General features: G+C 34.4%; 4 protein-coding genes across 4 annotated transcripts; 2 read left to right on the top strand and 2 right to left on the bottom strand.

Moving 5' to 3' along the window:
• Positions 1-139: 139 nt before the first annotated feature.
• Positions 140-2,087, top strand: LOC141282029 (uncharacterized). The gene is made up of 2 exons (XM_073814351.1): positions 140-272; positions 1,552-2,087. The coding sequence occupies exon 2, from the start codon at positions 1,603-1,605 to the stop codon at positions 1,756-1,758; it is 156 nt and encodes a 51-aa protein (XP_073670452.1). The 5' UTR covers positions 140-272; positions 1,552-1,602; the 3' UTR covers positions 1,759-2,087.
• A 28-nt stretch (positions 2,088-2,115) lies between these two features.
• srd5a2a (steroid-5-alpha-reductase, alpha polypeptide 2a) lies at positions 2,116-9,398 on the bottom strand. The gene is made up of 5 exons (XM_065295324.2): positions 9,049-9,398; positions 3,716-3,879; positions 3,493-3,594; positions 2,582-2,732; positions 2,116-2,392 (listed from the first exon to the last, which is right to left on the bottom strand). The coding sequence occupies exons 1-5, from the start codon at positions 9,321-9,323 to the stop codon at positions 2,326-2,328; spliced, it is 759 nt and encodes a 252-aa protein (XP_065151396.2). The 5' UTR covers positions 9,324-9,398; the 3' UTR covers positions 2,116-2,325.
• A 4,160-nt stretch (positions 9,399-13,558) lies between these two features.
• Positions 13,559-22,634, top strand: psen2 (presenilin 2). Its single transcript, XM_065295325.2, has 11 exons — positions 13,559-13,693; positions 14,436-14,601; positions 14,895-15,103; positions 16,516-16,657; positions 17,223-17,290; positions 17,542-17,762; positions 17,894-17,992; positions 18,095-18,142; positions 18,234-18,353; positions 20,200-20,315; positions 20,589-22,634. Exons 2-11 carry the CDS (start codon positions 14,470-14,472, stop codon positions 20,742-20,744), a joined length of 1,311 nt encoding a protein of 436 aa, XP_065151397.2. The 5' UTR covers positions 13,559-13,693; positions 14,436-14,469; the 3' UTR covers positions 20,745-22,634.
• A 135-nt stretch (positions 22,635-22,769) lies between these two features.
• On the bottom strand, positions 22,770-25,141 carry dpy30 (dpy-30 histone methyltransferase complex regulatory subunit). Its single transcript, XM_065295833.2, has 5 exons — positions 25,071-25,141; positions 24,579-24,613; positions 24,452-24,499; positions 24,138-24,286; positions 22,770-22,977 (listed from the first exon to the last, which is right to left on the bottom strand). Exons 1-5 carry the CDS (start codon positions 25,078-25,080, stop codon positions 22,905-22,907), a joined length of 315 nt encoding a protein of 104 aa, XP_065151905.1. The 5' UTR covers positions 25,081-25,141; the 3' UTR covers positions 22,770-22,904.
• Positions 25,142-25,584: the final 443 nt, after the last annotated feature.

A 25,584-nucleotide genomic window follows, 5' to 3' on the forward strand; every position in this document is an offset into this window, starting at 1 on the left:
CTTCATATGATTAGTGTCAATAGACATGAGCAGACTCCGGATGTTCTGGCAAAATTATAAAGTGCTGATTGTTATGGGCACTGGCCTTGGGTTGGTGCACTGGGGCTGGTACACTGTCAAATCCAACCCGCTACTGAAGAAGAACCGGGAGGAGTATATACCTGAACCGGGCATCGTCTCATACGTCTCCCCTTCACCTCCACCACTGCCCCCTCTGCCCGAGCCGAAGAAGAAGAAGAGGAGAGAAGACAAATCTCAGGAATAAACTCAAGGTGAGTTTTCACGTGACGGAGGGTGAAGTTTGTGTGATGACCTCTATGCTTAATGATTGTCATTTACACGAGCTTTCCCTGATAACCTTTGTATGTCTAATCTTATCTTCCCTTGATGATTAAAGGAAATTATTATGAATTGGTTGAAAAATAGATTACAGTTAGAAAAATAGCATGCAGTTTCACAGGAAACATTGATGCAACAGTCAGCATTTATCTGGAAAATGAACCTGTTTACACAAAAATAAGCATTTTGTCATAATTTTCTCTCCCTCATGACATCCCAGATGTACTTATACACATGCATATTTTTGTGTCCAGGGCATTATGTACTATAAAAATAACTAAACACATTTATAACATGTCCATTTATTCCATAAAACCTATTCAGATTTAATACAGTTTCAGTATTTTTTAATAATTAATACAGTTTCAGTATTTTTTAATAATTAATACATTTTTGTGTTTTGTTTTGGCAGAGCAACTGTCTATACAAATGAGCTAAGTTAAGACAACTGTAAAAAAGTGTTTTTAAAACATTTAAAATTTATGTTTGAAATCTTTCCTATTAACACATTTCATGAATATCAGTAGTTGTTGTGATGTTAGAATAATAAAAAACTTTTGTCCAACAATTTGGGTGTTCTAAAATGTCAAGGTACAACCGCAAATATAGGCCTTTTATTAAGAAGTTAACAAGTATAAAGAATACACATGATATCACATCATCCAGTGAACCCTATGTGGTCTTTATGGCTGAATGAAAAGATTGTAGATTTCTCGCAAATACTAAAAAATAGCTACTTTAAACGGGACATATCATGAAAATCTGACTTTTTCCAGCATTTATTGTTTCAATAAATGCAAGCTAAGGTTGTTTATAATTGTTATTATACTTTTTTTTTTTAAATCTTAAGTGTATAGTTGTTCAAATGTTAGTTTAATGGGTAAGTTGTTTTACACTTTCAAAATATTGTCAGGATTATAATTTTAAATGCCACTATCAAATAAACAAACAATCAGCATGACACAGTCATGGTTGTACCACCTGACAATTTTTAATATAGGAGTAGGAATATCAAAAATATTGTGAAAAAAATCATTCAAATGTACTGAATTTTTTTTTCAAAAACATTGTTCTTGACTGCATTACATCTATTTTAAAGCTTAATATTTTATCAGCATGTGCGTTCCATGAGAATTGAACCCCTAACCGCTGCTTTTTTTGACTTGTTTATGTAAATTTTCTGTCCTAATCTTCACGCATTCTATTCTGTAGGTCCTAAACTCCCTAAACGACGACACTAGTGTTACAGTGAGGACCGTAAAGATGAGAAACCAAAACTGGTTTAGGAAAAACTGGATGTGGGTTGCTGCTGGTGCATTTCTTGGTATCCATTTGGGAACGTGGGCCCTGCAGAAGGTCACGAAGAATTCGGTGCGCTCCGAACAGCAGCTCAAAAACAAAGGCACTTCAGGGGAGTAACAGACAGTATGACAGCTGGACTTATATATGGATTATGAAGAAAATTATGGATTATTTTGATTGCAGGTGTCTTGTGAGAAAATAATTTCAGATTCTGTTTTCTGAAACCTTTAAGCTGATCTGTTTAAAGCTAATATATAACCTTTTGCCGATAAAATCAAAGTCTATTAATCATTTACAGATATGTAGAAAGACACATTGACCACTAAATGACAGGCATGTTCAGAGTCTGAACTTAAACAATTTAATTTTATGCTTTCCAAACACTTAAACTCATTTATGATTAGTGAATTTATGTCTTTATGACACATGCAGATTGAAAGTGTATGTACTGTATATAAACCATTCTCTGCTATGTACAGATGTAAACAAATCTTTTTATTGATGTGCTTAATAAAATAAAAACAAAACTCAGAAACAGTCCCATGTGTAATATTTGACCAGTTGAATAGCAACGGCAGCACTTCCAGTTTATATTAGTACAGAGGTTAAACATGTTTAGGTCTGTAAACTTTGCGTTCTCAATTTTTGTTTTGATGTCCCGGCATTGATTTCTGTTTGACTTTGTTACAGCATGAAGGGAATCACAGCCTTTCGCGACTTTGGGTAATCTTTAAATTTCTCCAAGTAATATCTGTCAAGAAGACAAGCAGGTATTTACTATATATCATCAGACATTTGTTTATAGATTATTTTCGAGTAATTTATGACATAAAACTATAATTCTGTAACTGTATTGTTTAAGAGGTTTAATGCTTAACCAACACTAAGTTGTAGGGAGCTCACAAGGTTTTAAAGGAGAGCTTTAGATTTGGTACCGCACCTGTGATGATGGTAAGCTCGCGGTCCAATGGAGCAAGCGGTAAATACGGCAAACGAGAAGGCCGGGAAGGACCAGACGGCCACCGCGTATCCACACCATTCAACGATCTCTCCAAAGAAATTTGCACCAGAGACAAACTCAAACATTCCCCCTGAAAACAAAACATTTATGAGCTTCTAAAATAACCAACGAGAGGATAAAATAGTATTAAAGGGATAGTCCACCAAAAAATTAAAAATCTGCCATCTAGTCACCCTCAAGTTGTTCCAAACCTGTATACATTTCTGCTGAACACAAGTATAAAATGTAAATTTTAAGCCAAACAGATCTGGGGCACCATTCACTTTCATAGTATTATTTTCCCCCACTATAGAACTCAATGGTGCCCCAGATCTGTTTGCCCTAAACATTGTTTAAAATATCTTAATTTGTGTAAAGCAGAATAAAAGTATACAGGTTTGGGTCCACTATCCCTTTAAATATAATTGTCTACACAAATTTAGGCTTTTGGGAATTAGGCTTTTCATTTTGGGTTGAAATGTACTTAGTTATTTTGGCTCTACACTCTAAAAACAAACGGTGCTATATAGCACCAAAAGTGGTTCTTTGCTCGTAATCATAGAAGAACCGTTTTTAGTGCCATATAGCACCGGTGAAGCACCTTTGTAGAACCATATAGTGCTATGTAGAACCAAATGTGGTGCTATATGGCCCCTATATGGTTCTACACAGGTGCTTCACCAGTTCTTCACTATATGGCACTAAAAACGGTTCTTCTATGGTTACGATTCAAATCAACAGTTTTGGTGCTATATAGCACCGTTTGTTTTTTTAGAGTGTACCCACTCAATAGCAAACATAACACAACTACATCCACCGAAATTTGCTGCCAGATCTGGGTAAATACTGACCTCTTGGGATTTTGTAGCTGACCTCTCCTGGTTTCCTTAGATTTCGCAAAATATAGTCGCTGTGGATGTTGATGGCCATTCCTGTGAAAAACATCAGCAGACCTGGAGGAAAAGATCTGAAGTGAGCTTTTTAGCTAATTGTAAGCAATGGCATTTAACTGGTTGACATGTTTAATGGAAAAAATCGTATAGATTGAAATTCATGTGGCACCGGTCCACGTACCGATCAGACAGCGTGCGTCTTTGTGCCAGTCTGTGCTGTACTGAGCGCAGTGGAGCAAATAGTGACCCTGCAGAAATCCGTTCATAGAGCAGAAAATAACTGCATATATCACAATTTCAAGAGGAGACGGTCTGCCTTTAGTCAGCAAGGAAAACACAAAAGTCCTGTAAGATCGACAAAGATTGTAGTTAAACATCGAGACCAATGACGTATGGGGAAACAATCATTTTGCATTTTCATTAGTGATGCTGCTGGTGCCTACTACTCCCATGCTTAACCTTCAAACTATATCCAAACATAATGTCAAGAATAGCTGAGCTGTCTTCATTAGCTGCGATTGTGCTATGATGATGCTTAATTTGCATTTTGGGTCAGGATGTTTTTGTATTATTCACAATGCTGACATACAGAATAAGTTTGCAACAAAATGCGGTTTAAGACTTTTAATTTGATAAGATGAATGACTTGATTCTTATCAAACATGTGGCTAAAAACTAACTCAGATCAGCATGTTCAGAGTAATCCACTCAGCAAACACAGAACATTCCCCTAATGTTAGTTTTTGGTTCCCTTTCGTTTTTTTTTTTAAGGAACCAAATAATAACATACTGGGAACGTCCTTTGAAGATTATATTTTGCAACCATAGAATAACGTTTACATAATGTTGTTGGGTGGTTATTTTTAAATAACCTTAAAATTACTCATACAGAACGTTCTCTGATGGTTATTTTTGCAACCATAGAATAACGTTGTAGGGTGGCTATTTTTAAATAACCTAAAAATAAATTATTTAGTACGTCCTTTGATGATTATATTTTGCAACCATAGAATAACTTTCACACAACGTTAGGGTGGTTATTTTTAAATAACCTTAAAATTATTCATACAGAACGTTCTCTGATGGTTGTTTTTGCAACCATAGAATAACGTTTACATAACGTTGTAGAGTGGTTATTTTAAAATAACCTTAAAATTACTCATACCGAACGTTCTCTGATGGTTATTTTTGCAACCATAGAATAACGTTTACACAACGTTGTAGAGTGGTTATTTTTAAATAACCTTAAAATTACTCATACAGAACGTTCTCTGATGGTTGTTTTTGCAACCATAGAATAACGTTTACATAACGTTGTAGAGTGGTTATTTTTAAATAACCTTAAAATTACTCATACAGAACGTTCTATGATGTTTTTTTTGCAACCATAGAATAACGTTCACGTAACGTTGTAGGGTGGTTATTTTAAAATAACCTTAAAATTACTCATACAGAACGTTCATTGATGGTTATTTTTGCAACCATAGAATAACATTTACATAATGTTGTTGGGTGGTTATTTTAAAATAACCTTAAAATTACTCATACAGAATGTTCTATGATGTTTTTTTTGCAACCATAGAATAACGTTCACGTAACGTTGTAGGGTGGTTATTTTAAAATAACCTTAAAATTACTCATACAGAACGTTCTCTGATGGTTATTTTTGCAACCATAGAATAACGTTTACATAATGTTGTTGGGTGGTTATTTTAAAAAACCTTAAAATTACTCATACAGAACGTTCTCTGATGGTTATTTTTGCAACCATATAATAACATTTACATAATGTTGTTGGGTGGTTATTTTAAAATAACCTTAAAATTACTCATACAGAATGTTCTATGATGTTTTTTTTGCAACCATATAATAACATTTACATAATGTTGTTGGGTGGTTATTTTAAAATAACCTTAAAATTACTCATACAGAATGTTCTGTGATGTTTTTTTTGCAACCATAGAATAACGTTCACGTAACGTTGTAGGGTGGTTATTTTAAAATAACCTTAAAATTACTCATACAGAACGTTCTCTGATGGTTATTTTTGCAACCATAGAATAACGTTTACATAATGTTGTTGGGTGGTTATTTTAAAAAACCTTAAAATTACTCATACAGAACGTTCTCTGATGGTTATTTTTGCAACCATAGAATAACGTTTACATAATGTTGTTGGGTGGTTATTTTAAAAAACCTTAAAATTACTCATACAGAACGTTCTCTGATGGTTATTTTTGCAACCATATAATAACATTTACATAATGTTGTTGGGTGGTTATTTTAAAATAACCTTAAAATTACTCATACAGAATGTTCTATGATGTTTTTTTTGCAACCATATAATAACATTTACATAATGTTGTTGGGTGGTTATTTTAAAATAACCTTAAAATTACTCATACAGAATGTTCTGTGATGTTTTTTTTGCAACCATAGAATAACGTTCACGTAACGTTGTAGGGTGGTTATTTTAAAATAACCTTAAAATTACTCATACAGAACGTTCTCTGATGGTTATTTTTGCAACCATAGAATAACGTTTACATAATGTTGTTGGGTGGTTATTTTAAAAAACCTTAAAATTACTCATACAGAACGTTCTCTGATGGTTATTTTTGCAACCATATAATAACATTTACATAATGTTGTTGGGTGGTTATTTTAAAATAACCTTAAAATTACTCATACAGAATGTTCTGTGATGTTTTTTTTGCAACCATAGAATAACGTTCACGTAACGTTGTAGGGTGGTTATTTTAAAATAACCTTAAAATTACTCATACAGAACGTTCTCTGATGGTTATTTTTGCAACCATAGAATAACGTTTACATAATGTTGTTGGGTGGTTATTTTAATAACCTAAAAATAACTTAACATAAAAATAAAATTCTATTTTCATAAAGAAAAAAAACTTTTCTGGATAACCAAAAACAAACCTTTAAAAAATTACGTCCTGGAAACCAAAAACGAAGTTTTGGGAACCAAAAATTGTTAGCTGGGCAATAATGTGCCAGGTCAAAGCCAGTTAGAGATGCTGCCCAACTTAATTCTGTCAAACTTTAGCAACAAACCACAAGGTAGCAGCGCTATTTAAAAGCCAGGGTGGACATTTTCATATGGAGCCCTGCAGATACTGCAGATGACTCTGGGCTATTGACTTTGGCCCAATGTCGTTAGCTGTTTGGAGTGAACTTGGATCACGTGTGGTCATTCAGCTGCAGGCAAATTTTTTCCTGACATATCTTTAGAAGGTTTGTTTGAATTGTTTCCACACACAAAAATCTGATCTCAATTACTGACTTCCTGTTTAACAGGCTGTGATTGTGCTATGATGATGCTTAATTTCCATTTTGGGTCAGGATGTTTTTTTATTATTCACAATGCTGTGTGAGCACTGACATACAGAATATGTAAGTGCTGTTTAAGACTTTCGAATTGATAAGATGAATGACTGGATTCTTGTGGCTAAAAATTTACTCGGATCAGCAAGTTCAGAGTAAACCACCCAGCAGGGTTCCCTTTCGGTTATTTTTTTCTGGGCAAGAGTGAATAGCTTTTTTTGTGACCATATAACGTTCACACAACGTTGTAGGGTGGTTATTTTTAAATAACCTAAAAATAACTTATTCAGAACATCAGCTAATGATTATTTTTTGGTTATTATCTTTTTGCAACCATAGAATAACGTTCCCAAAACGTTGTAGGGTGGTTATTTTAATAACCTAAAAATAACTTATTCAGAACATCCTCTAGTGGTTATTTTTACTACCATAAAGTAACGTTCCTATAACGGTGCAGGGTGGTTATTTATAAGTAACTTAAAAATAACTTTTACAGAACATCCTCTAGTGGTTTATTTTTTTGTGCTACCATAAGGTAACATTCCTATAACGATGCAGGTTGGTTATTTATAAGTAACCTAAAATACCTTTTTTCAGAATGTCCTCTAATGGTTATTTTTTGGTTATTGTCTTTTTGCAACCATAGAATAACGTTCCCAAAACGTTGTAGTTTGGTTATTTTTAATAACCTAAAAATAACTTATACAGAAAATACTCTTCTGGGTTTTTTGTTTTTTGTTGAGGAAATGAAGTAAAACAATAATAAAAACCATTTTTCCTTTATTGCGCAAGATCTATAATGTCTGCGTTCCTCTGCTCGTGCTTCTCCCAGCTGCCAGGTAGGATAACGTTAGGAGAACATTTTACTAACATAAAAATAATGTTCTATTTTCTTAAAGAAAAATTTTCTGGATAACCAAAAACAAACCTTAAAAAAATTACCTCCTAGAAACCAAAAACGAACATTTTGGGAACTAAAAATTGTTAGCTGGGCAATAATGTGCCAGGTCAAAGCCAGTTACAAATGCTGCCCAACTTGATTTGGTCACAAACTTAACAACAAACCACAAGGTAGCAGCAACGCTATTAAAAATCTATAGACATTTTCAAATGGATCCCAGACAGCGGATGACTCTGGGCCAGATTTGCACTGGTCTGGAGCTATTGACTTTGACCCGGAGTCGTTTGCTAGAAGTGTATTAGATAGACAAACAGTGAACTTGGATCACGTGTGGGTCATTTAGCTGCTGGCAATTTTTTTCATGATTTATCTTTAGAAGAATTGTTTGTTTTTAAAAGGGAATTGTTTCCACACACAAAAATCCAGTTAAACAGGCTGTGGTTGTACTATGATGATGCTTACTTTGTGTATTTTGTGTCACCACTGACATATACAGAATAAGTTTGCAACAAAATGCCATTGAACACTTTCGATTCGATAAAATGAATGACTTAATCCTTATCAAACATGTGGCTAAAAATTAACTCGATCAGCAAGTTCAGAGTAAACCAATAATGTTCTAGGTCACAGCCATTTAGAAATGCTGTTCAACTTGATCCGGTGACAAACTTTTGAAACAAACCTCAATGTAGTAATACTATTCAAAAGCCAGGTTGCAGATTTTGACCCGAGGCCAGATCAGATATAGACTTTGTCCCGTAGTCGTCTGCTGTTTGGGATGTGGTCTGTATCAGATGGACAACATTGAACTTGGATCACGTGTGGGCCATTTAGCTGCGGGCAATTTTCATGATATATCTTTAGGATTGTTTGTCTTTATAAAATGAACTGTTTCCACACACAAAAATTGGATCTCATTCACTAACTTCCAGTTAAACAGAATAGCAGCGGTATTGTTCAGCTTACTAAATGTTAACAACTAGGTTTATCTGCTTGACATCAAATGATGCCGTTGTCTGGGCTTAAAACTTCATAATCCTTTACAACAGATTGTTCCTTCCTCTTAATACCACAGAATTGTGTTAAAACCTAACTGAAAAGCAACTGCTTCTTCCTGATAAATGATACGGAGCACCAGTGCCCCAAATAACAAAAACAGAGTAAAAGAGCTCCTGGCACGTTTCCAAGAACATTCCTTTGTAGTATTAGAGGATTGTGGTGGTTAAGAAGTGCGGTATAGTTTTATAGTATATATAAAATGTTGTTACCTTTGAAAGTAGTGTAGACAAAAGGTACAGAGAAGCAAAAATTGTCCCATGCTAGAAAAACTTTCTGTTGTCAAAAGCAACAGCACTGGAACTAAAAATGATGGAAGTTCCTGGATGAACCATCCTGCCTTGGCAGGGACCATAATCCCTCGGGTTTTTGTATCCACATAACGTCCATATGGAGTGTGTGTAGTCATTTGCCGGAAAAGGTAGAGCAGTCCTCCGATTATAAATGTCCAGCTTCCATATTGAATGGTGTTTTCTTGGCAGATCATTCTGAAAAGGATGAACAGCTTTCTCCTTTACATTCCAGTGAACAACTGCAGTAATGGCATTAGCAACCCTCGTATTGTGTCATCTGGTTCCTCCCTCCAGATTTTATTGGCTATGAACATGAACTGTACATATCTATGCAGGGGCAGTAAAGTGCAAGTCATTAGTGACATACACACCAACAAAAGACCACAGTGGACACAAATGTATTGTGCTACCCTTGTGTGTATTTCACTTTTTGTCTAATAAATCAAATCAACAATGATGATACTGTACATTCATATATCATTTAATATATACTGCTTTCACTGTAACAAACAAACAAATTTGAATAGATATGCTAAATGCTTTTTTTTGACATATTTGATCTGTATTTAATTTTTTCATAAATTCATATACAAATTTATAATAAAACGGTTCTAATTGAAACCTTTTATATATCAAACAAGCAAACAAAATACTGTTAGATTTAGATGTGCAGTACTTTTAAACAGGGGTTTTAAAATGTTATGATGGCAGGGACCCCTTAATTATATTGCCTAAAATATACTGTATGTACATATTTTATATAATGAAATATTTAAAGGTGCAGTGTGTATTTTTTTAGAAGGATCTCTTGACAGAAATGCAAAATAATATACAAAACTATATTATCAGGGGTGTATAAAGACCTTTCATAATGAAACGTTATTTGTTTATTACCTTAGAATAAGACTTTTTTATCTACATACACCGAGGGTCCCCTTACATGGAAGTCGCCATTTTGTACCGCCATTTTTCTACAGAAGCCCTTAATGGACAAATTTCTTTACTAAGTTGTCTCCGACAAGTACATGTTTGTCTGGTGGCGGCTACCGTAGATTTTCTTTGTGTTTCAAAAGCGAGGGGAGGGCAGTGGACTAAGCCGTTGGTTGCAATTTGCAACCTCACCATTAGATGGCACTAAAATTTACACACTGCACCTTTAAACTATGGGTCCCCAAACCTGAGGCCACATGTCTGGCAGATTTTAGTTCAAACACATCTTAACCTGCAAATCAGGTTGTTTAGGGCTACCTAAAAACTAAAGGCAAACTAAAATATACTAAAAAACAGCCCTCCAGGAACAACTTTGGAGACCCATGGTTTAAACTGTGTTAGATGAATAATAAATAATTGGTTCAGAACGCAATTTTTGCTTTATCTTTATTCTGGGGATCCCCTAGAATCTTTTGGGGAAATCATGGGGGTCCCTGGACCCCAGTTTGAAAACCCCTGCTATAAAACATACAAATCTTTCTGTTTGGTTGCTATGTGGCATTTTAGTTTTGCTTGTAATGAATATAACTATGGAGAACAGAACAGAGCTGTAATTGTTTCCAGATCCAAGCGTTTACCAAATGCAGACTGAAAATAACGGACCATCTCAAAACTCCTACTAGTGGTGAGATTTGGCAAAAACCTCCAGGATTGTGATGCAGTATTCAATTATAAGCAACAATTAAATTCACCAAGCTCTTTTTCGCATTCTGAAGTTGTAGATGGGCACTAGAGGTCACTTATTTTCCAAAATATCTTTTATTATGATAAATTATTAAAGAGCACCTATTTCATTGTTAAAAACAACGTTATTTTGTGCCTTTTGTATAATACAATGTGTTTGCATGGTTTATGGTTAAAAACACATTATTTTCCACATACCGTACTTTTTTGTAGCTCCAGATTTCATAGTGATGGTCGCTTTCGAAGCACTGCTTCATGAGGTTTTGAAACTTTTATGTTTCGAATCATTGGTTCGGAGCGAGTTTCAAACTTGCCAAGGCACGTGATTTTACCAAACGAGGCTTTACGAGGTTTCTAAACGTTTAGAAAATCCGATGGTTCACCACTAGGGGGAGTTGATAACAAATGACCAGTGTCTAATATGGTTGGGTGAACTCGGGTCAGATTTATTATGCAAGTTCATAAAACATTCATCCTTCTGACTAATAACACTACAATTTTGTCTACTTTTTTTTATAAACACTTTTAATGACAAAAATGTGCATAATTAAAAGGGGAGTTTTAATGATTTGTTTGCCCTAAATAAAACTAAAAACACATAATAAACTTTTACTTACATCTTAATTAAGTTATATACATATTTTTATTAAAATCTTGCTATAATTTTTTTGTTGTGTAAAATGTTTAGACAGATCTGCTTATACACTACTTTTGACCAGCAGGTGTCTCCAGCCTGTGTGGTGTTTCGGACTGCTTTGAAAAACTGAAACAATTTTCGAAGCAATTGGTTCAATTGATTCGAAGCTTTGAAAAGTTTAATTTCTCCCATCACTAAGATTTCATTCTCTTCCTGAAACGCACAGATTTAAAAAGCACCATGTCCCTTATTGGCCTGCTGTATGTTGTGATTGGTCTAAATACCTCTGACGTCAGCCGGAAATGTGACGCTCCTTACCATGTTTGAAAGATTCGCTCACAATGCAATGCTAACAGGAGTTAACTTACAGGCTGTGAGTACGAAGCAGGAGGAATTATGATAATGTCGGTCTTGTCTATATGTTACCAATCCCAGGAAGTAAACTGTTGCCTACAATCTGTGTGTTTGTTGTAGTCCAAAACAAAAGAGATTTATGTTGGAGACAATGACTTGCATCATTGTTTACTTTGGGGTTCATACCTTTTGCATACCATAAACATGTGCTAATCCACACTTACACACCAAACTAGAAAATATATAAATGTGATTTGGACAATAGGTGTTCTTTAAAAACCTAAAACACTTTTATCCAAAGCGACTTACAAATGAGGTAGAAACAATTAGAGAAACGTAAAAACATCAATACATAAATGCAATAAAGTCTCATCAAGCCTAACACAGTATACAAAGCTAATTTTATTTATGTTTTTATGAAAAGAAAAAAGATTGAAAAATAGAAAAGATTACAGAACTCTGCATTAGTGAGCCAGGTGTTGGCGGAAGAGATTGGTTAGCTGACGGCTACAGAATCAGCAGATCTTGTTGCAACAGGCAGATCATTCCATAGAGATCCAGAGAAGGTGGTGATAGTGATTTTTTGGGGGATGGCACCACAAGACGTTGCTCATTGGCAGTAGCCTTATTTTATATAAGGTTTAATTACACAGAATCTATGACAAATTTAAGTATTTTATAAAATGTCATTAAACTGGGGCCCCCAGTTTGAGAACCATTTATATGTTGCAGTGTTTCTCAACCGGGGGTATGCGAACCCCTAGTGGTCCGTGGCGTAATTGCAGGGGGTGCGTAAAACTTAAATCTTAAATTATTTTTGTTTTAATAATTATTTTGTATTACTAAAACCAGAATTGAGGTTGAAATTACATACTGTTTTAAATGACCTCGTGTGTTTTTATTTTTGCTGCAAATTGCAAATTTCACATTAAACAAAAGATTCAAGTAACATAACATTCAGATGGATATGTTAAAAAGTCAATGCCAAATTAAATTTAACATCTGAATTTAAGAGAATTGGTAGTATATGAAGCATGTGTTGTGTACTTTCAATGCAGTAGAATTAAATTTTAGTATTAAAAAGGTGTACATTTCAAAAAAAGAATATTAAATATTAACCTCAGATTGAACATTAATGAGTGTTTTAATTTACAGGATGCAGTAGAATGTTGTTGTGATTGATTTTATAATGTGTTGTGCCATTTCAATAGAATCAAATGAAATGCTTGATGCAATTCTTGTGGTCCGTCATTTAAAAAATATTAATGACTTAAATTGCATTCACTTAAATTGCATTCATGTGATTTAAACTTGTGATTTGAAAGAAAAAAATGTCTGGCAGGTGAGAACAGGGGTAGGGGATCCATGAGGCTGGTTTCAGATATTATGGGGGTCCAAAAAGGTTGAGAAACAGGTTAGGGTTATTATAATGAAATGTTTTCTCATATGGCCTGAAGAAACCTTTTGTAATGCTGATGTCACATGCACTTTCAAACCATTTCAAATATTAAAAAATAAAATAAAAATTATGAAAACAATAAAAATGCACAATCTGTTAACAGATAAAATGCCAGAAAATTATTTGGTATTTTTATTTATGTGTCTTTTTTAGTTTTATAACTTCACATTGTATTGTTGTTTTTTCTTTGTTTATATATTCTAAACCGTAGCACAATTGTTTTTTACTTTTTGCACTATATATGACCGCTTTCGCACTAAATACATTTCTGAATATGAAAGCGTCAGGTGACGTCACACGTGACAGGGATCTTGTGGTGAGGTGACGTCACGATCAGCTGATCAGCAGCACTTCCTCGTTGAATTTTGCGATGTTTTGACGGAAACTGTCTGCAAATCAGTGCTGGATCGTCCTTCATGTGAATTATCTCACATTTAAAGGTATTTCAGTCTTCATTCCTATATGCTTCGGATAATCTTAATGTTACTTTTGATCGGGGAGGGAAATGGGTAACTTTACAGCCTCATTCGGAGTGCATGGGAAGCAATGAATCGTACTGTGCATCAAAGATGATCTGGGTTTAGTAAAACATTATTAGTACATGACAATAATAATGTATGAGAAGGGTTGTAACAGTCATTACAACACGTGAAAATCCTCTTCTCTTATTTTATAAAGGTGTCTATATTTGTCTCAAAGATTGTTATTACTACTTAAAGGCAAAATGCACTTCACAGTAAAAACATTATTGTACATTAAAAGTATCAGATAATGGTGAAGCATACCAACATATACATTTTGTGGCTGATTTCTATAAATAGAAATAAAAAATCCTGTGGTATTTGATTTAATTATGATATATAATCAATAAATACAATAATAATATCAAAATCTTCTCAATACCATAATGTCTTTTTCATTTAGTGTCATTGTATTTCTTTTCTCATTTTTTATGTTGTTATTGTCATTTTTGTTGTGTTTTAATGCTTATTTCAATATTTTTATTCAAGCTGCATTATACCCAAGTTGCTATATGAATATAATGTAGTAATATTATAGTAACTAAATTGATACTTTAAAGACCTTTAATGAATACCATATATTCTTGTCCCACAAAACAATAGTATTTTTTGTAATAAAAGGCTATCGGGTCATATTCATTTTGTGTGATGTATTTTGCAGCTCTGGGCGTTTTGACTCTGGATACGTTCTCTTCATGAATACTTCGGATAGTGAAGAGGACTCTTATAATGAGAGATCCGCTCTCGTCCAATCTGAAAGCCCAACATTACCCATATACAACCAAGATAATGACATGTCAGCGCCTCAGGACACAGAAACCAAACGGGTGAGTTGAAATAAAATCTATCTCCTTTTACTGAAGAGTTTTTGTAAGAGTATTCGCCTACACCCAATCTTTTAAGACATGATTATGCCCTGGGGTTTAGTGTGAGGTCTATACTGTCTATACACTGTGCTATGCCTAAAGTTTTGTTAAACCTTAAAATATGAGAGATTTTTAAATAATTTAATAAACAATTGTTCTTTTAAAAAGTCTGAGAGCCATGCATTTTTTAACTTTCTTTTGTGTGTATCTGCATCAATGATCATCATCCTCTTCCTCACTTTTGATTCTTTTAGCGACGGCCGCTCAGCTCAGACCTGGGTGAGGCAGGTCAGGTGGAGAGAGAGCGGGCGGTCACTCCTGATGGGGAGGAAGAGGAACTGACGCTCAAATACGGCGCCAAGCACGTCATTATGCTCTTCATCCCTGTTACCCTCTGCATGGTGGTCGTGGTGGCAACAATAAAGTCTGTCAGTTTCTACACAGAGAAGAGCGGACAGCAGCTGTACGGATTTTATTTTACCTTTTTTGTAGTGATTTTTTATTTATTTATGGACAGTTCTGAAATCGTCATTTATAGAACAGCGTATTTGAATCGATATAATGCGAATATATACATAAAACAGCAGATTTGTTTTCAGAATATTTCAAGTAATTATAAACATTTTAAGTTCAGATGCAAAACCCTCTAAATTCATTGTACACGTTTTCTTATAAATTAGCTTTTTTAGCATGTTTAGTTTCAATTATTTCACTTTAAGGCCAGTGAAAAGGTTATTAGTCAGTAACTAAAATGCCTTATTTTCACAAATGTCACTTAAGTCATTTCATTAGTTGGGTACAATTCACAATTCCCCTGCTAGATGGTGCTAAAATCGACACATTGCACCTTTAACAAATTTGACTTATTTAACTTTCGCTGCAAAACTCTCTAAGTGCACGCAAGCTTTTTTTTGGCATAAACCTCCATCGAAAAAATCCACTTTTTGGACAAAACTTAGTAAACGGTTGCAAAATCACTAAAGATTGCAACTATAAACATTGTGAAAGATGAAAAGAATGTAAAAATGAAGAAACTGAACCACACATTAGGGGGCGCTGTGATCCATGTCACTGCCACATTCGCGTTGTATTCAGGTCCAAGTACTCACAAGAACCGCATGTTGAGGTCTATGGTGATTTTGTGCGCCTTCTTTCAATTAATTAATCTTTCGTGCACTGACTGATGTGGCATTTAGCGGATTCTGCCAACAAAGCGGTATTTCTTATTGGCCTAACATCACATTCACACGGGGCGTAAGTGTTAACGCTTCTCATTTACTTTGAATGGGTGACGTCATGCATTGCTGAACAGAATTGTGGATCCGTCGCTTGTTGCGTCACTTCCGTTGCTCGTGGCAGAAGTTAAACATTTCTCGACTTTTCAAGCAGATCGCCTTATGCAAATAACCTAGTGCAGAGCCAGCCAATTACGTTTATGCAAGACTTTAGAACAGAGGAGCATGTGTTTTGGCCACTGTGATTGGCTGTTGGCCACGCTTTAAACACGCCTTAAATAAAACAGGTATTTGATGAACATATCATACATGCCGAAACCATTCTGTTTTTTTCGTCAAATTTTTGACAGAGGTGACGTATAGCGGCTTTTGCTTCTGAACTCCTTATTTATTATCATTTTTATGACAAACGAACCATTGACAAGATATCTGCCAAAAAAAGGATAATTACATAATATTGAGCAATTATTCAGCCTTGTCATTATATTGGTCTGTCATAACCGGGTCTACCTTATGTTTTGGATGGTGTTCTTAAAATGTTTTTTTTTTCATATTTAAATATATACCTACAGAAAGCATTTACCGTGAAGTTCAAAAAAGTCGCACAAGCTAACTGAAATGCAACACTCTTGTTTCGCAGTATCTATACTCCTTTCGAAGAGGATCCAAACTCTGTGGGTCAAAGGCTGCTGTCGTCCTTCCTCAACACCATCGTCATGATCAGTGTCATTGTTTTCATGACCATCATACTTGTGGTGCTTTATAAGTACAGATGCTATAAAGTGAGACCCTTTTAACAAAAACACTACATGTACACTCAAAACAATGTTTTATTTTAGGGAAAATCTTATTTTTAAATGTAAAAATTTACTTTAGTTTTCAGTACTATATGTATATAGGAATATAAATAAAAATGTAAAAATAGACACTAGACAATTATATTACATATTGCATTAAAATGTTGTTTTGTTTATTACACTACTATATTGACTTGATTTATCCCATCAAAAAATATGCATTTATGTATGAAGTTTTGTAATTTTTTAATATAGAAAAATTGTGGGTACCTTGAATGAATCATCTAAAAAATATATATATATATATATATATATATATATATATATATATATATATATATATTTTAGATTATTCATATATAATTCCTTTATATATATATATATATATATATATATATATATATATATATATATATATATATATATATATATATATATATATATATATATATATATATATATATATATATATATATATATTCATATTTACATTATTTTACTCTTTTTTGTGTCTTGTTTTTCTGAAAGCTGTATATTTGTGTGTTTACAGTTTATTCATGGCTGGCTGATTCTGTCTTCTCTTATGTTGCTCTTCTGGTTTAGCTTCATGTATCTGGGGTAAGCTTCAAATTGCTATAAAATTCATCTTATATAGCAGGGATGTAAATGAGGATGTCGTGATGATGCTTTTGTGGTTCCACGAATTTCAGAACGGGACATTTTTGCTGCATATTTTATCATTTTTACTTAGAAAGGAAGTTTCAAGTCCTTCCAAAAAATGTAGAAAGTAAAAGTTTGCTTTCATAGCACAGCGACTCTTTCTTTCTGTCTAAAGTTTTGGTTTTAAATCGACATGCGTTTCTTTTCAGAGAGGTGTTTAAGACGTACAATGTCGCCATGGACTACCCGACGTTAGCGATGATCATTTGGAATTTCGGCGTGGTGGGAATGATCTGCATCCATTGGAAGGGTCCTTTACTGCTACAGCAGGCGTATCTCATCATCATCAGTGCTCTCATGGCTCTCATCTTCATCAAATACCTGCCTGAGTGGTCGGCGTGGGTCATACTGGGAGCCATTTCTATTTATGGTACGTTTACTTGAAGCTTTTTGCATTTGTTTCCTTTTATTTTTAATTCAAGGTATTCACATCTAAGAGTTTGTTTCCTGAATGTATGACTTAGTCTCATGCCTAAGGTATAATGTGTTTTTGTTCTCCAGATCTGATAGCAGTGCTGAGCCCGAAAGGCCCTTTGAGGATGCTGGTGGAGACGGCGCAGGAAAGAAACGAGCCGATTTTTCCTGCGCTCATATACTCATGTACGTACTAAAATTGAAACTTAACGCTCATACGGCTCTAAGAAAATGGGGTTAGCATATAAGCCAACATGTTTTCTAATCTCTTTGGTTTATCTTTTTAAGCTGCTATGGTTTGGATGGTTGGAATGGCAGATAGTAATCGGGATTCAGGTCAGTCAGCTGCTTAATATATTATAACTTTACTTACTAGTATTTTAGTAGAACTTGTAAGGGTAACATTACACTATTGTTGTTATTTTAGCCAGTGAAAGGCAGCTCGGTGAGGGCAGAGCCCAGTCACAGGAAGGGGTGGAGTCAGAAGATGATGCACCTCAAGGACAGAGACAGAGATATTCAGCACAAGAGGACCTTGAGGAAGACCGTAAGTAGTTTGACATTCGAAGGTCTTTATTTTGGCCTGGAATGTCTTTGGATGTGAAAAATTGAAAGCATAATAAAATTAAATAAGGAATTAAAGGTGCCATAGAATTTAAAACTGTATTAATCTAGGCATAGATGAATAATAAGACATATCGTGAGGACTTTCCTCCTTCTTATGTAAACCTGGTGCATGAAAAAGACGGCTGAAAAACAGGCCAATCTCAACGTAAAACCGACTGTGACGTTACAGTTGCGATGTACACCCCAACATTAAATTATACCAATGTTGTTACAATGCTGAAAAAGTTGTGACTGCTGAGTTAGCGCTATATGCTAAACGTTTAGGCTGAAGTTCTACTATTGACGTTACAGTTACGTTTTGCAGGTCCATACTGAACAAAACACAAACGTACCACTCGGAAACGTCCATTAACAATCTCCAAACAATTGATTATTCCTCAAAATCTGTATTTTTGTCCGATACAGACTTAAACGTAAGGTCTGTTTACACACACAGAGCTATTGAAATGAGCCACTCTAAGAAACAGCCAATCAGAGCAGAGCGCAAGGTTATTATTATACATTACCCTTTAATAAGGTAATATTAGACCATTTCATTCAAATCCTTGTGTTGTAAATGGACACGTAAAATTGTCTCTGGATAATTTTTGAATTTAATAAAGTCACATACCATCTATGTAGATATCAGAGAACAATTTAACAGATTATTTCAATGCATTATTTGGCACCTTTTAAAGGATTAATAAAACATTTTTTTTAAATCCAAATAATTTACTCACCACCATGTCATCCAAAATGTTGATGTCTTTCTTTGTTAAGTCGAGAAGAAATTATGTTTTTTGAGGAAAACATTCCAGGATTTTTCTCATTTTAATGGACCCCAACACTTAACAGTTTTAATGCAGTTTAAAATTGCAGTTTCAAAGGACTCTAAACGATCTCAAACGAGGCATAAGGGTCTTATCTAGCGAAACGATTGTCATTTTTGACAAGAAAAATAAAAAATATGCACTTTTAAACAACTTCTTGTCTTCTTCCAGTCCTGTGACGCGCCAGCGGGACCTCATGCAGTACGTCATCACGTCAAGAGGTCACAGATGACATATGCGAAACTATGCCCCAGTGTTTACAAGTGTGGAGAAAGAGGACCGTTCCGACGTTGTTGTATGTCGATTGATACTAATTAATGTCTTTGTGTCAGTTTATTGTTTAAAATGGTCCGCAAATGTGTGTTTCATATATGTAACACATGACCTTTCACATCATTACGCTATTCACAGGACGGGAGGAAGACGAGAAGTTGTGGTTTAAAAGTGCATATTTTTTATTATTCTTGCCAAAAATGACAATCGTTTCGCTAGATAAGACCCTTATGCCTCGTTTGGGATCATTTAGAGTCTTTTGAAATTGCAATTTTAGTGTTGGGGTCCATTAAAGTCCATTAAAATGAGAAAAATCCTGGAATGTTTTTCTCAAAAAACATAATTTCTTCTCGACTGAACAAAGAAAGACATCAACATTTTGGATGACATGGTGGTGAGTAAATTATCTGGATTTTTATAAGAAAATGTGGACTGATCCTTTAATAAACAAATATGTCAGAACTGATTTGTAGAGCATTTTGATTGATAGTTCTGTATGGGCCTGATCTCAACTAACCATATTCTTTGTTTACAAGAGCATACTTTGCTCAAAGAGGTAAGTGCTCAGATGACAATGAGGTAACCCATTTTTAAACACAAATTGCCCTAGGGAGTGAGGGGAAACCTACATTGTCCCATTTTAGGATTATTACACTCACTGCTTATGGGTTGACATTTTCACAGGAGGGGTGAAACTGGGCCTTGGAGACTTCATCTTTTACAGTGTCCTGGTGGGAAAGGCGGCCGCCACAGGAGGAGACTGGAACACAACGCTGGCCTGTTTCGTGGCCATTCTCATTGTAAGCATTTTAAATTCATCTACATAACTGGATTGACCTGGAGTTAGATTTGTGTCAGAAAGACAAGAAAAACCTCATATTGTTCAAACCTGTATGAGTTTCTTTATTCTGTTGAACACAAAAGAAGTTATTTTGATAATGATTGTAACCACACAGCTGACAATACCCACTGACTTCCATAGTAGAATAAACAAATATGGGTACCATCAACTGTTTATCAAAATATCTTGTTATACAAGTTGCTGACTAAATGCCTTCTGTTGTCTTTCGTAGGGACTGTGTTTGACCCTCCTCTTGTTGGCCATTTTCAAGAAGGCTCTCCCGGCTCTTCCCATCTCCATCACGTTCGGTCTGATCTTCTACTTCTCCACGGACAATCTGGTACAACCCTTCATGGACAGCCTGGCAGACCACCAATACTACATCTGACAAAATCCCACAGGACTTTTTAAGAACATCTTAAAATAAGATTCAGATGTTTTTTTATTTTTATCTGAGCTTTCAGTCTGATATGGAGGACAAAAATGTCGACAGTGTTTCAAAACAAGCAAAGTTTTTACAGTTGTGTAGGTCACACAGCACTTTTGGTCAATACGGAGCAGCTCTGTGAAGTATACAATAGTGTAACTATTTTTTTTTTGTGTTTCATGACAAGGTAAGACAGGTGTCGGTAAACTTTTTGCTTCGTGAATAATGATTTTCAAAACAAGAAGGAAAAGTTTGCTGCTAGGAGTGCCAGAGTTTACTGCGTTAGTGTATAATAAACTGACGACACCACAGGTTTGCAAAGTTTCATTTTTAGTTTAAAATGTAAAGTAGTTTACTTTTCCTAGCAAGCAATTTTGTGTTAAAAGATGGCTAATAGGTCTAAAGGTTTCTGTCAATTTTAAATAAATTAATGATAAAAAGTAAAACCAGCTTTACCATTTTATTATAGCACACAGTACGCAAAATGTAAGCCATTAAGTATTTAAAATATTTAATTTTCAAGGTGATAATGCATCTGTTTTGTCAAATTAAAAAAATTAAATGTTTGATGATTTGATATTTAATTTTCACTACAATCTCGAGGCAATATTTAAAATTGGCAGAAACCTTTCATAGAAACTTTACTTTTGGCTGTCAGTCGTCAGTAAAAATGTATTAGACGTCTCAAAAATTATTTTGACAAAGTGTAACTAAATTCAAGTTTATATTGGCTAAAAGTGGGATACTCATAGCCAGAATATTTCAGGTTTATACACTGTAAAAAGTAAAAGTTGGATAAACTTTAAAAAAAAAACATACTTCAATTGGTATTGCCTAAAAAAATGTTTTTTCAACTTAAATTTTCTCACTTCAAGGTAACATTTTTATTTGTTAAATATTTTAGGTGTAACCAATTAAAAGTATTTTTTTTTTAGTTTATTCACCTTAAAAAATTTTTTACTGAAATTTAAGTTTATAAAACTTTTTTTTTGTGTCACCAATTGAAGTAATTTTTTAAGTTGATTCAACTTTTACAGTGTAAGTTAACCTAGACAATGAATGCTTGCTGGGTTGGTTTACCGTAACTTTATTGTTTTTAATTTTTAATACATTTTTTTGCTCCAGTTAGGTTGCTAATACAACTTTAAAAAAAAAACATTTTATGTAGGGGACACAATAGACACATTCACAGGTATCAATTTACCAATTTAAATAGGGTCTCAAGTTTGCAGTGATCTAGATCTTAGAAAGTCACTGTCAAATGCCGAGAATTGATCCAAGAATACTTTGCCAGTTCATATATGTACATTGTTGGTGCCCATGTTGTTTTTCTGTGCCACTGAAAAGACAAAACCTGAGAAAATTGAAGTTGCAATGTTGCGATAACATGTAAAAAGGTCGGTAGCAATGTTTTTTTCTTGCAGTTTATAGATTTCCCAGCAACCTAAATGTAACCCTGTAAAAAATAATATGCATCCTATTATATTTTGATACATAAGAATTCCCTTTATATATTTCTCCTTAACTAAGATTGAGCTAATTTACTGTACGAACATACACTGAGTTTTATAAATTATGCTTTTTCTATCAGTCGACTAAATTGCAACAAACCGGACTTGTTGATTATGGTTTCTTTGGTTTAACAGCTCTTTAAAACTGATGTGAGTGGTGCTTCGAGGATATTTTGCATATACTGAGTGTGTTTATACTTTATACTGAATAAATTATATTTACAAATTTGAATTTTATATGTTCATGGATATTGTTTCAATTACTTGTTTTGTTTATTTTCATGTGCAATGCTCAATGTGGTGTAATAATAAAATATCAATCAAGCAAATTATGTAGAATGATTCATTTGATTGTCAACTAATTTGTTTTCCGACCATAAGCACGCTGGCAGAGTTTTTGAAAATGTCAAAATGTTGAACTTTTATCCTTCAGCAACCTTAAACAAACAAAAATAAAATAAAACAAAACATACAATTCTGCTAGAACATGTTTATTTTAGTGAAAAAAATGGGCAAACAATTCAAAGAGTGTTACACGATTACATTTAATTTTACAAAAAAAAAAGAAATCCCTATGAGTCTTCCGATGCATTTCATCTGTGCTGCGCCTTTAATTTCGTTCTTCAAACTGGGACTTATTCTTCAGCAAAAATGCCGCTAAAAACTCTATGGGATTTGGAGGCCTGGAAAAAAGAGTGAGACAAATAATGAATAATTAGATATACAAACTTTATGGATCTCGGACAATCACTTTTACCGTAATTCATGCAACAAGTGTGGAAAAACCTTGTAAAGTACCGAGCCCCTAAGGTGACATTGGAGTAAAAAAAATCTAAAGTTTAGTTTCATGTGCTCACGCAAAACCTTCATGTGCAGAATTTTTTTTTACGTTTAGTTTTGCATGCTCACGTGAAGCTATCGCGCGAGCAAATGAAACTATTGCGTGCTCACCTGAAACTATCGCACATGCAGGCGAAAGTTTTGCGTGAGCACATGAAACTAAACTTTATTTAATTTTTGCTCCATGTCCCCTTAGGGGCTCCGTAGTAAAACAATAAACAACCGATAAAAAAACATGGCTCTTTAAACATGTTTACATGCAGTGTTTAAAGTTTCACTATTTTTCTTTGTTAAACATTTTCAACTAGATTAACCAAGAATTAATTGTTTATCCCATTTATGATCAATAGGGAACAAATACAATGGCTGCATTCAAAACCGTACACTTTCCTACTATATAGCAGAAGTTGAGAAGTATGTGACAAAAAAGTATGTGCGAATTCACAGAACTTATAAAAGATTATGCAAAAATATCTGAAGCGTACATTCGATTGACACTTTACTATCCCATGAGGTCATGGAAGAGGACTTGTGAATGGAGATGATCCAACACAACTTACTCCTAATATGTCAGATGTCAATGACAACATGGCAAATATAGTACGTCTGGACTTCATTCATTTTTTAGTGAGCTTGTTTAATATTTACTTATTCAAAATAAGTACCCACTCAAGAGAGTATGCGATTTCAGACGCAGCCTTTGGGTAATCTCAGGTGTGAGAGATCCTTCAACAGTAAATTTGACAATGTTCTTATACTGACATCTATTGGCATGGATGCAGAATCACGCAAAGTCAATTTAAAAATAGCAAGTTTTCAATTTTCTATTGCTTGCTATTTATTAATAAGTCACCTATGATTATTTTATTTATTATGCAGCTAAATGTCTAATAATAAGTGAGTAGTAGTCTGGTCATGTGATCCTAAAATGCACTTTTATCAAATGTATTACCCTTGCAAGACAATGCTTCATTTGGAAAAACATCAGTATTTTTGTACAAACCTTTCCTTGGCCAGAACTGATAATCCCTGTAGGAGAATGGGAACGACAGTCTGATCCAGATATGCTCGTGTGGGAAGGGTCTGCAGGGTCTGGGGATCCACTTTTTGTTTAGTAACTTTTTCGGCAGTTTTCTCATTCTCCGCTATTCTCTGATAAGACATGCGAAAGCAGAGGACTTCAATGCAATCATAAGGTTTCATCACTTCTAGCTTAACCTTCTTTAACCTGAATAATTGATGTATACACTGCATTGTTTTGTGTATGATGTTTGGGAATAATTATTGCGACTTGAACAGCACATGACAGCGTTTTACCTGGATGTTTTCAGCAAGGCCGTATTCTGCATGAGGATTTTCTGGTACCTGAAATGAGAAAGAAACACACATTAATAACAAATAATCACAACAGACATCCTTAGTGAAATGAGGTTGTGATACTTACAGGACCCTCCATGCTCTGGTCAGCATCAGTATGTTCTAGGAATCAAAATCAATGTAAATAACGAATTTTTAATTCAAAGCATTAGGCACAATAAAACCACTTTTAATTAGTATGTTATATATAGAAGCACCACTGTGTACCATACAAAATGTGTACCATGGTAAAGCCATAGTACTATTATTGCCCCGGCCTAATTCACCGTTAACAAAATTACCAAGTTAAAAACTCAACACTAGCTCACACATCGGTCGTGCAATTGTGCAAATAAAACCACATGTATGATCACACATCTTACTGCAGTCAATGGCGGGATTCAATGGGCCACTACAGAAAAGCTAAACACTGCCATTATTCGAACGATCTGATGTATGCAAAGATCTGTAATTCGTCCTACCATACGCTAACAATCATTGGGGCTTGAATAGTAGCAGATGTTACTTCCACACGATTTAAAGCACGAAGTAAATCACAAAAGTGAGAAACACCGCTTACCGTCCGCCATGGTTTGTTGTTGGTTTCTACGCAATTGGCGTTGCGCATGCGCAAACCTTCCGCTAAAATGACGCGACAGTAAGACAAGAGGGATTTAGTTTTATAATATGTTTATGTTTAAAATTAATCAAATAATTTATTAAAATATGAATAATAATATTTATCAAGGAAAAAACAACCGGTAGAATGCTTTTCGCTTGAAAGGTTAGTCCTGAAAGGGGCGGGGCTTGAAGGACATGACGGTCTGGATCATATGTGTATATAATATATATCTATGTTCTGGATAATAACTGTATTTTTATTAAATGACAATTAAAGTGTTATTATCAAAATGTACATTACTGTACAGACCCCTGCAAAAGCAGCAAATAGACACCCAGGTTGTGGTATGACAAATGTGTCCTTTACTCATCGCTGGACGAATAGACCAATCAAAATCATTGATGATGCCTGGTTAGAGGTTTTACGATTTTTATTTAAAATAGATCCCCGAAGTGAATTTACATTTGTATCT

Source organism: Paramisgurnus dabryanus, chromosome 4, assembly GCF_030506205.2.
Source record: "Paramisgurnus dabryanus chromosome 4, PD_genome_1.1, whole genome shotgun sequence".
Classification (NCBI taxonomy): domain Eukaryota; kingdom Metazoa; phylum Chordata; class Actinopteri; order Cypriniformes; family Cobitidae; genus Paramisgurnus; species Paramisgurnus dabryanus.

Excerpts from the sequence above, each read along its gene's own strand:
- LOC141282029 (XM_073814351.1), top strand. The coding sequence starts at position 1,603 with ATGAGAAACCAAAACTGGTTTAGGAAAAACTGGATGTGGGTTGCTGCT.
- srd5a2a (XM_065295324.2), bottom strand. The coding sequence starts at position 9,323 with ATGATCTGCCAAGAAAACACCATTCAATATGGAAGCTGGACATTTATA. Across the intron at positions 2,733-3,492 it reads CAGCTACAAAATCCCAAGAG|GGGGAATGTTTGAGTTTGTC; the intron begins GTCAGTATTTAC and ends TTTTGTTTTCAG. Across the intron at positions 2,393-2,581 it reads CGAGCTTACCATCATCACAG|ATATTACTTGGAGAAATTTA; the intron begins GTGCGGTACCAA and ends TCTTCTTGACAG.
- psen2 (XM_065295325.2), top strand. The coding sequence starts at position 14,470 with ATGAATACTTCGGATAGTGAAGAGGACTCTTATAATGAGAGATCCGCT. Across the intron at positions 14,602-14,894 it reads AGGACACAGAAACCAAACGG|CGACGGCCGCTCAGCTCAGA; the intron begins GTGAGTTGAAAT and ends TGATTCTTTTAG. Across the intron at positions 17,993-18,094 it reads TCCTGCGCTCATATACTCAT|CTGCTATGGTTTGGATGGTT; the intron begins GTACGTACTAAA and ends TATCTTTTTAAG.
- dpy30 (XM_065295833.2), bottom strand. Across the intron at positions 24,500-24,578 it reads ACCAGAGCATGGAGGGTCCT|GTACCAGAAAATCCTCATGC; the intron begins GTAAGTATCACA and ends TTCTCATTTCAG. Across the intron at positions 24,287-24,451 it reads GCCTTGCTGAAAACATCCAG|AGAATAGCGGAGAATGAGAA; the intron begins GTAAAACGCTGT and ends ATGTCTTATCAG.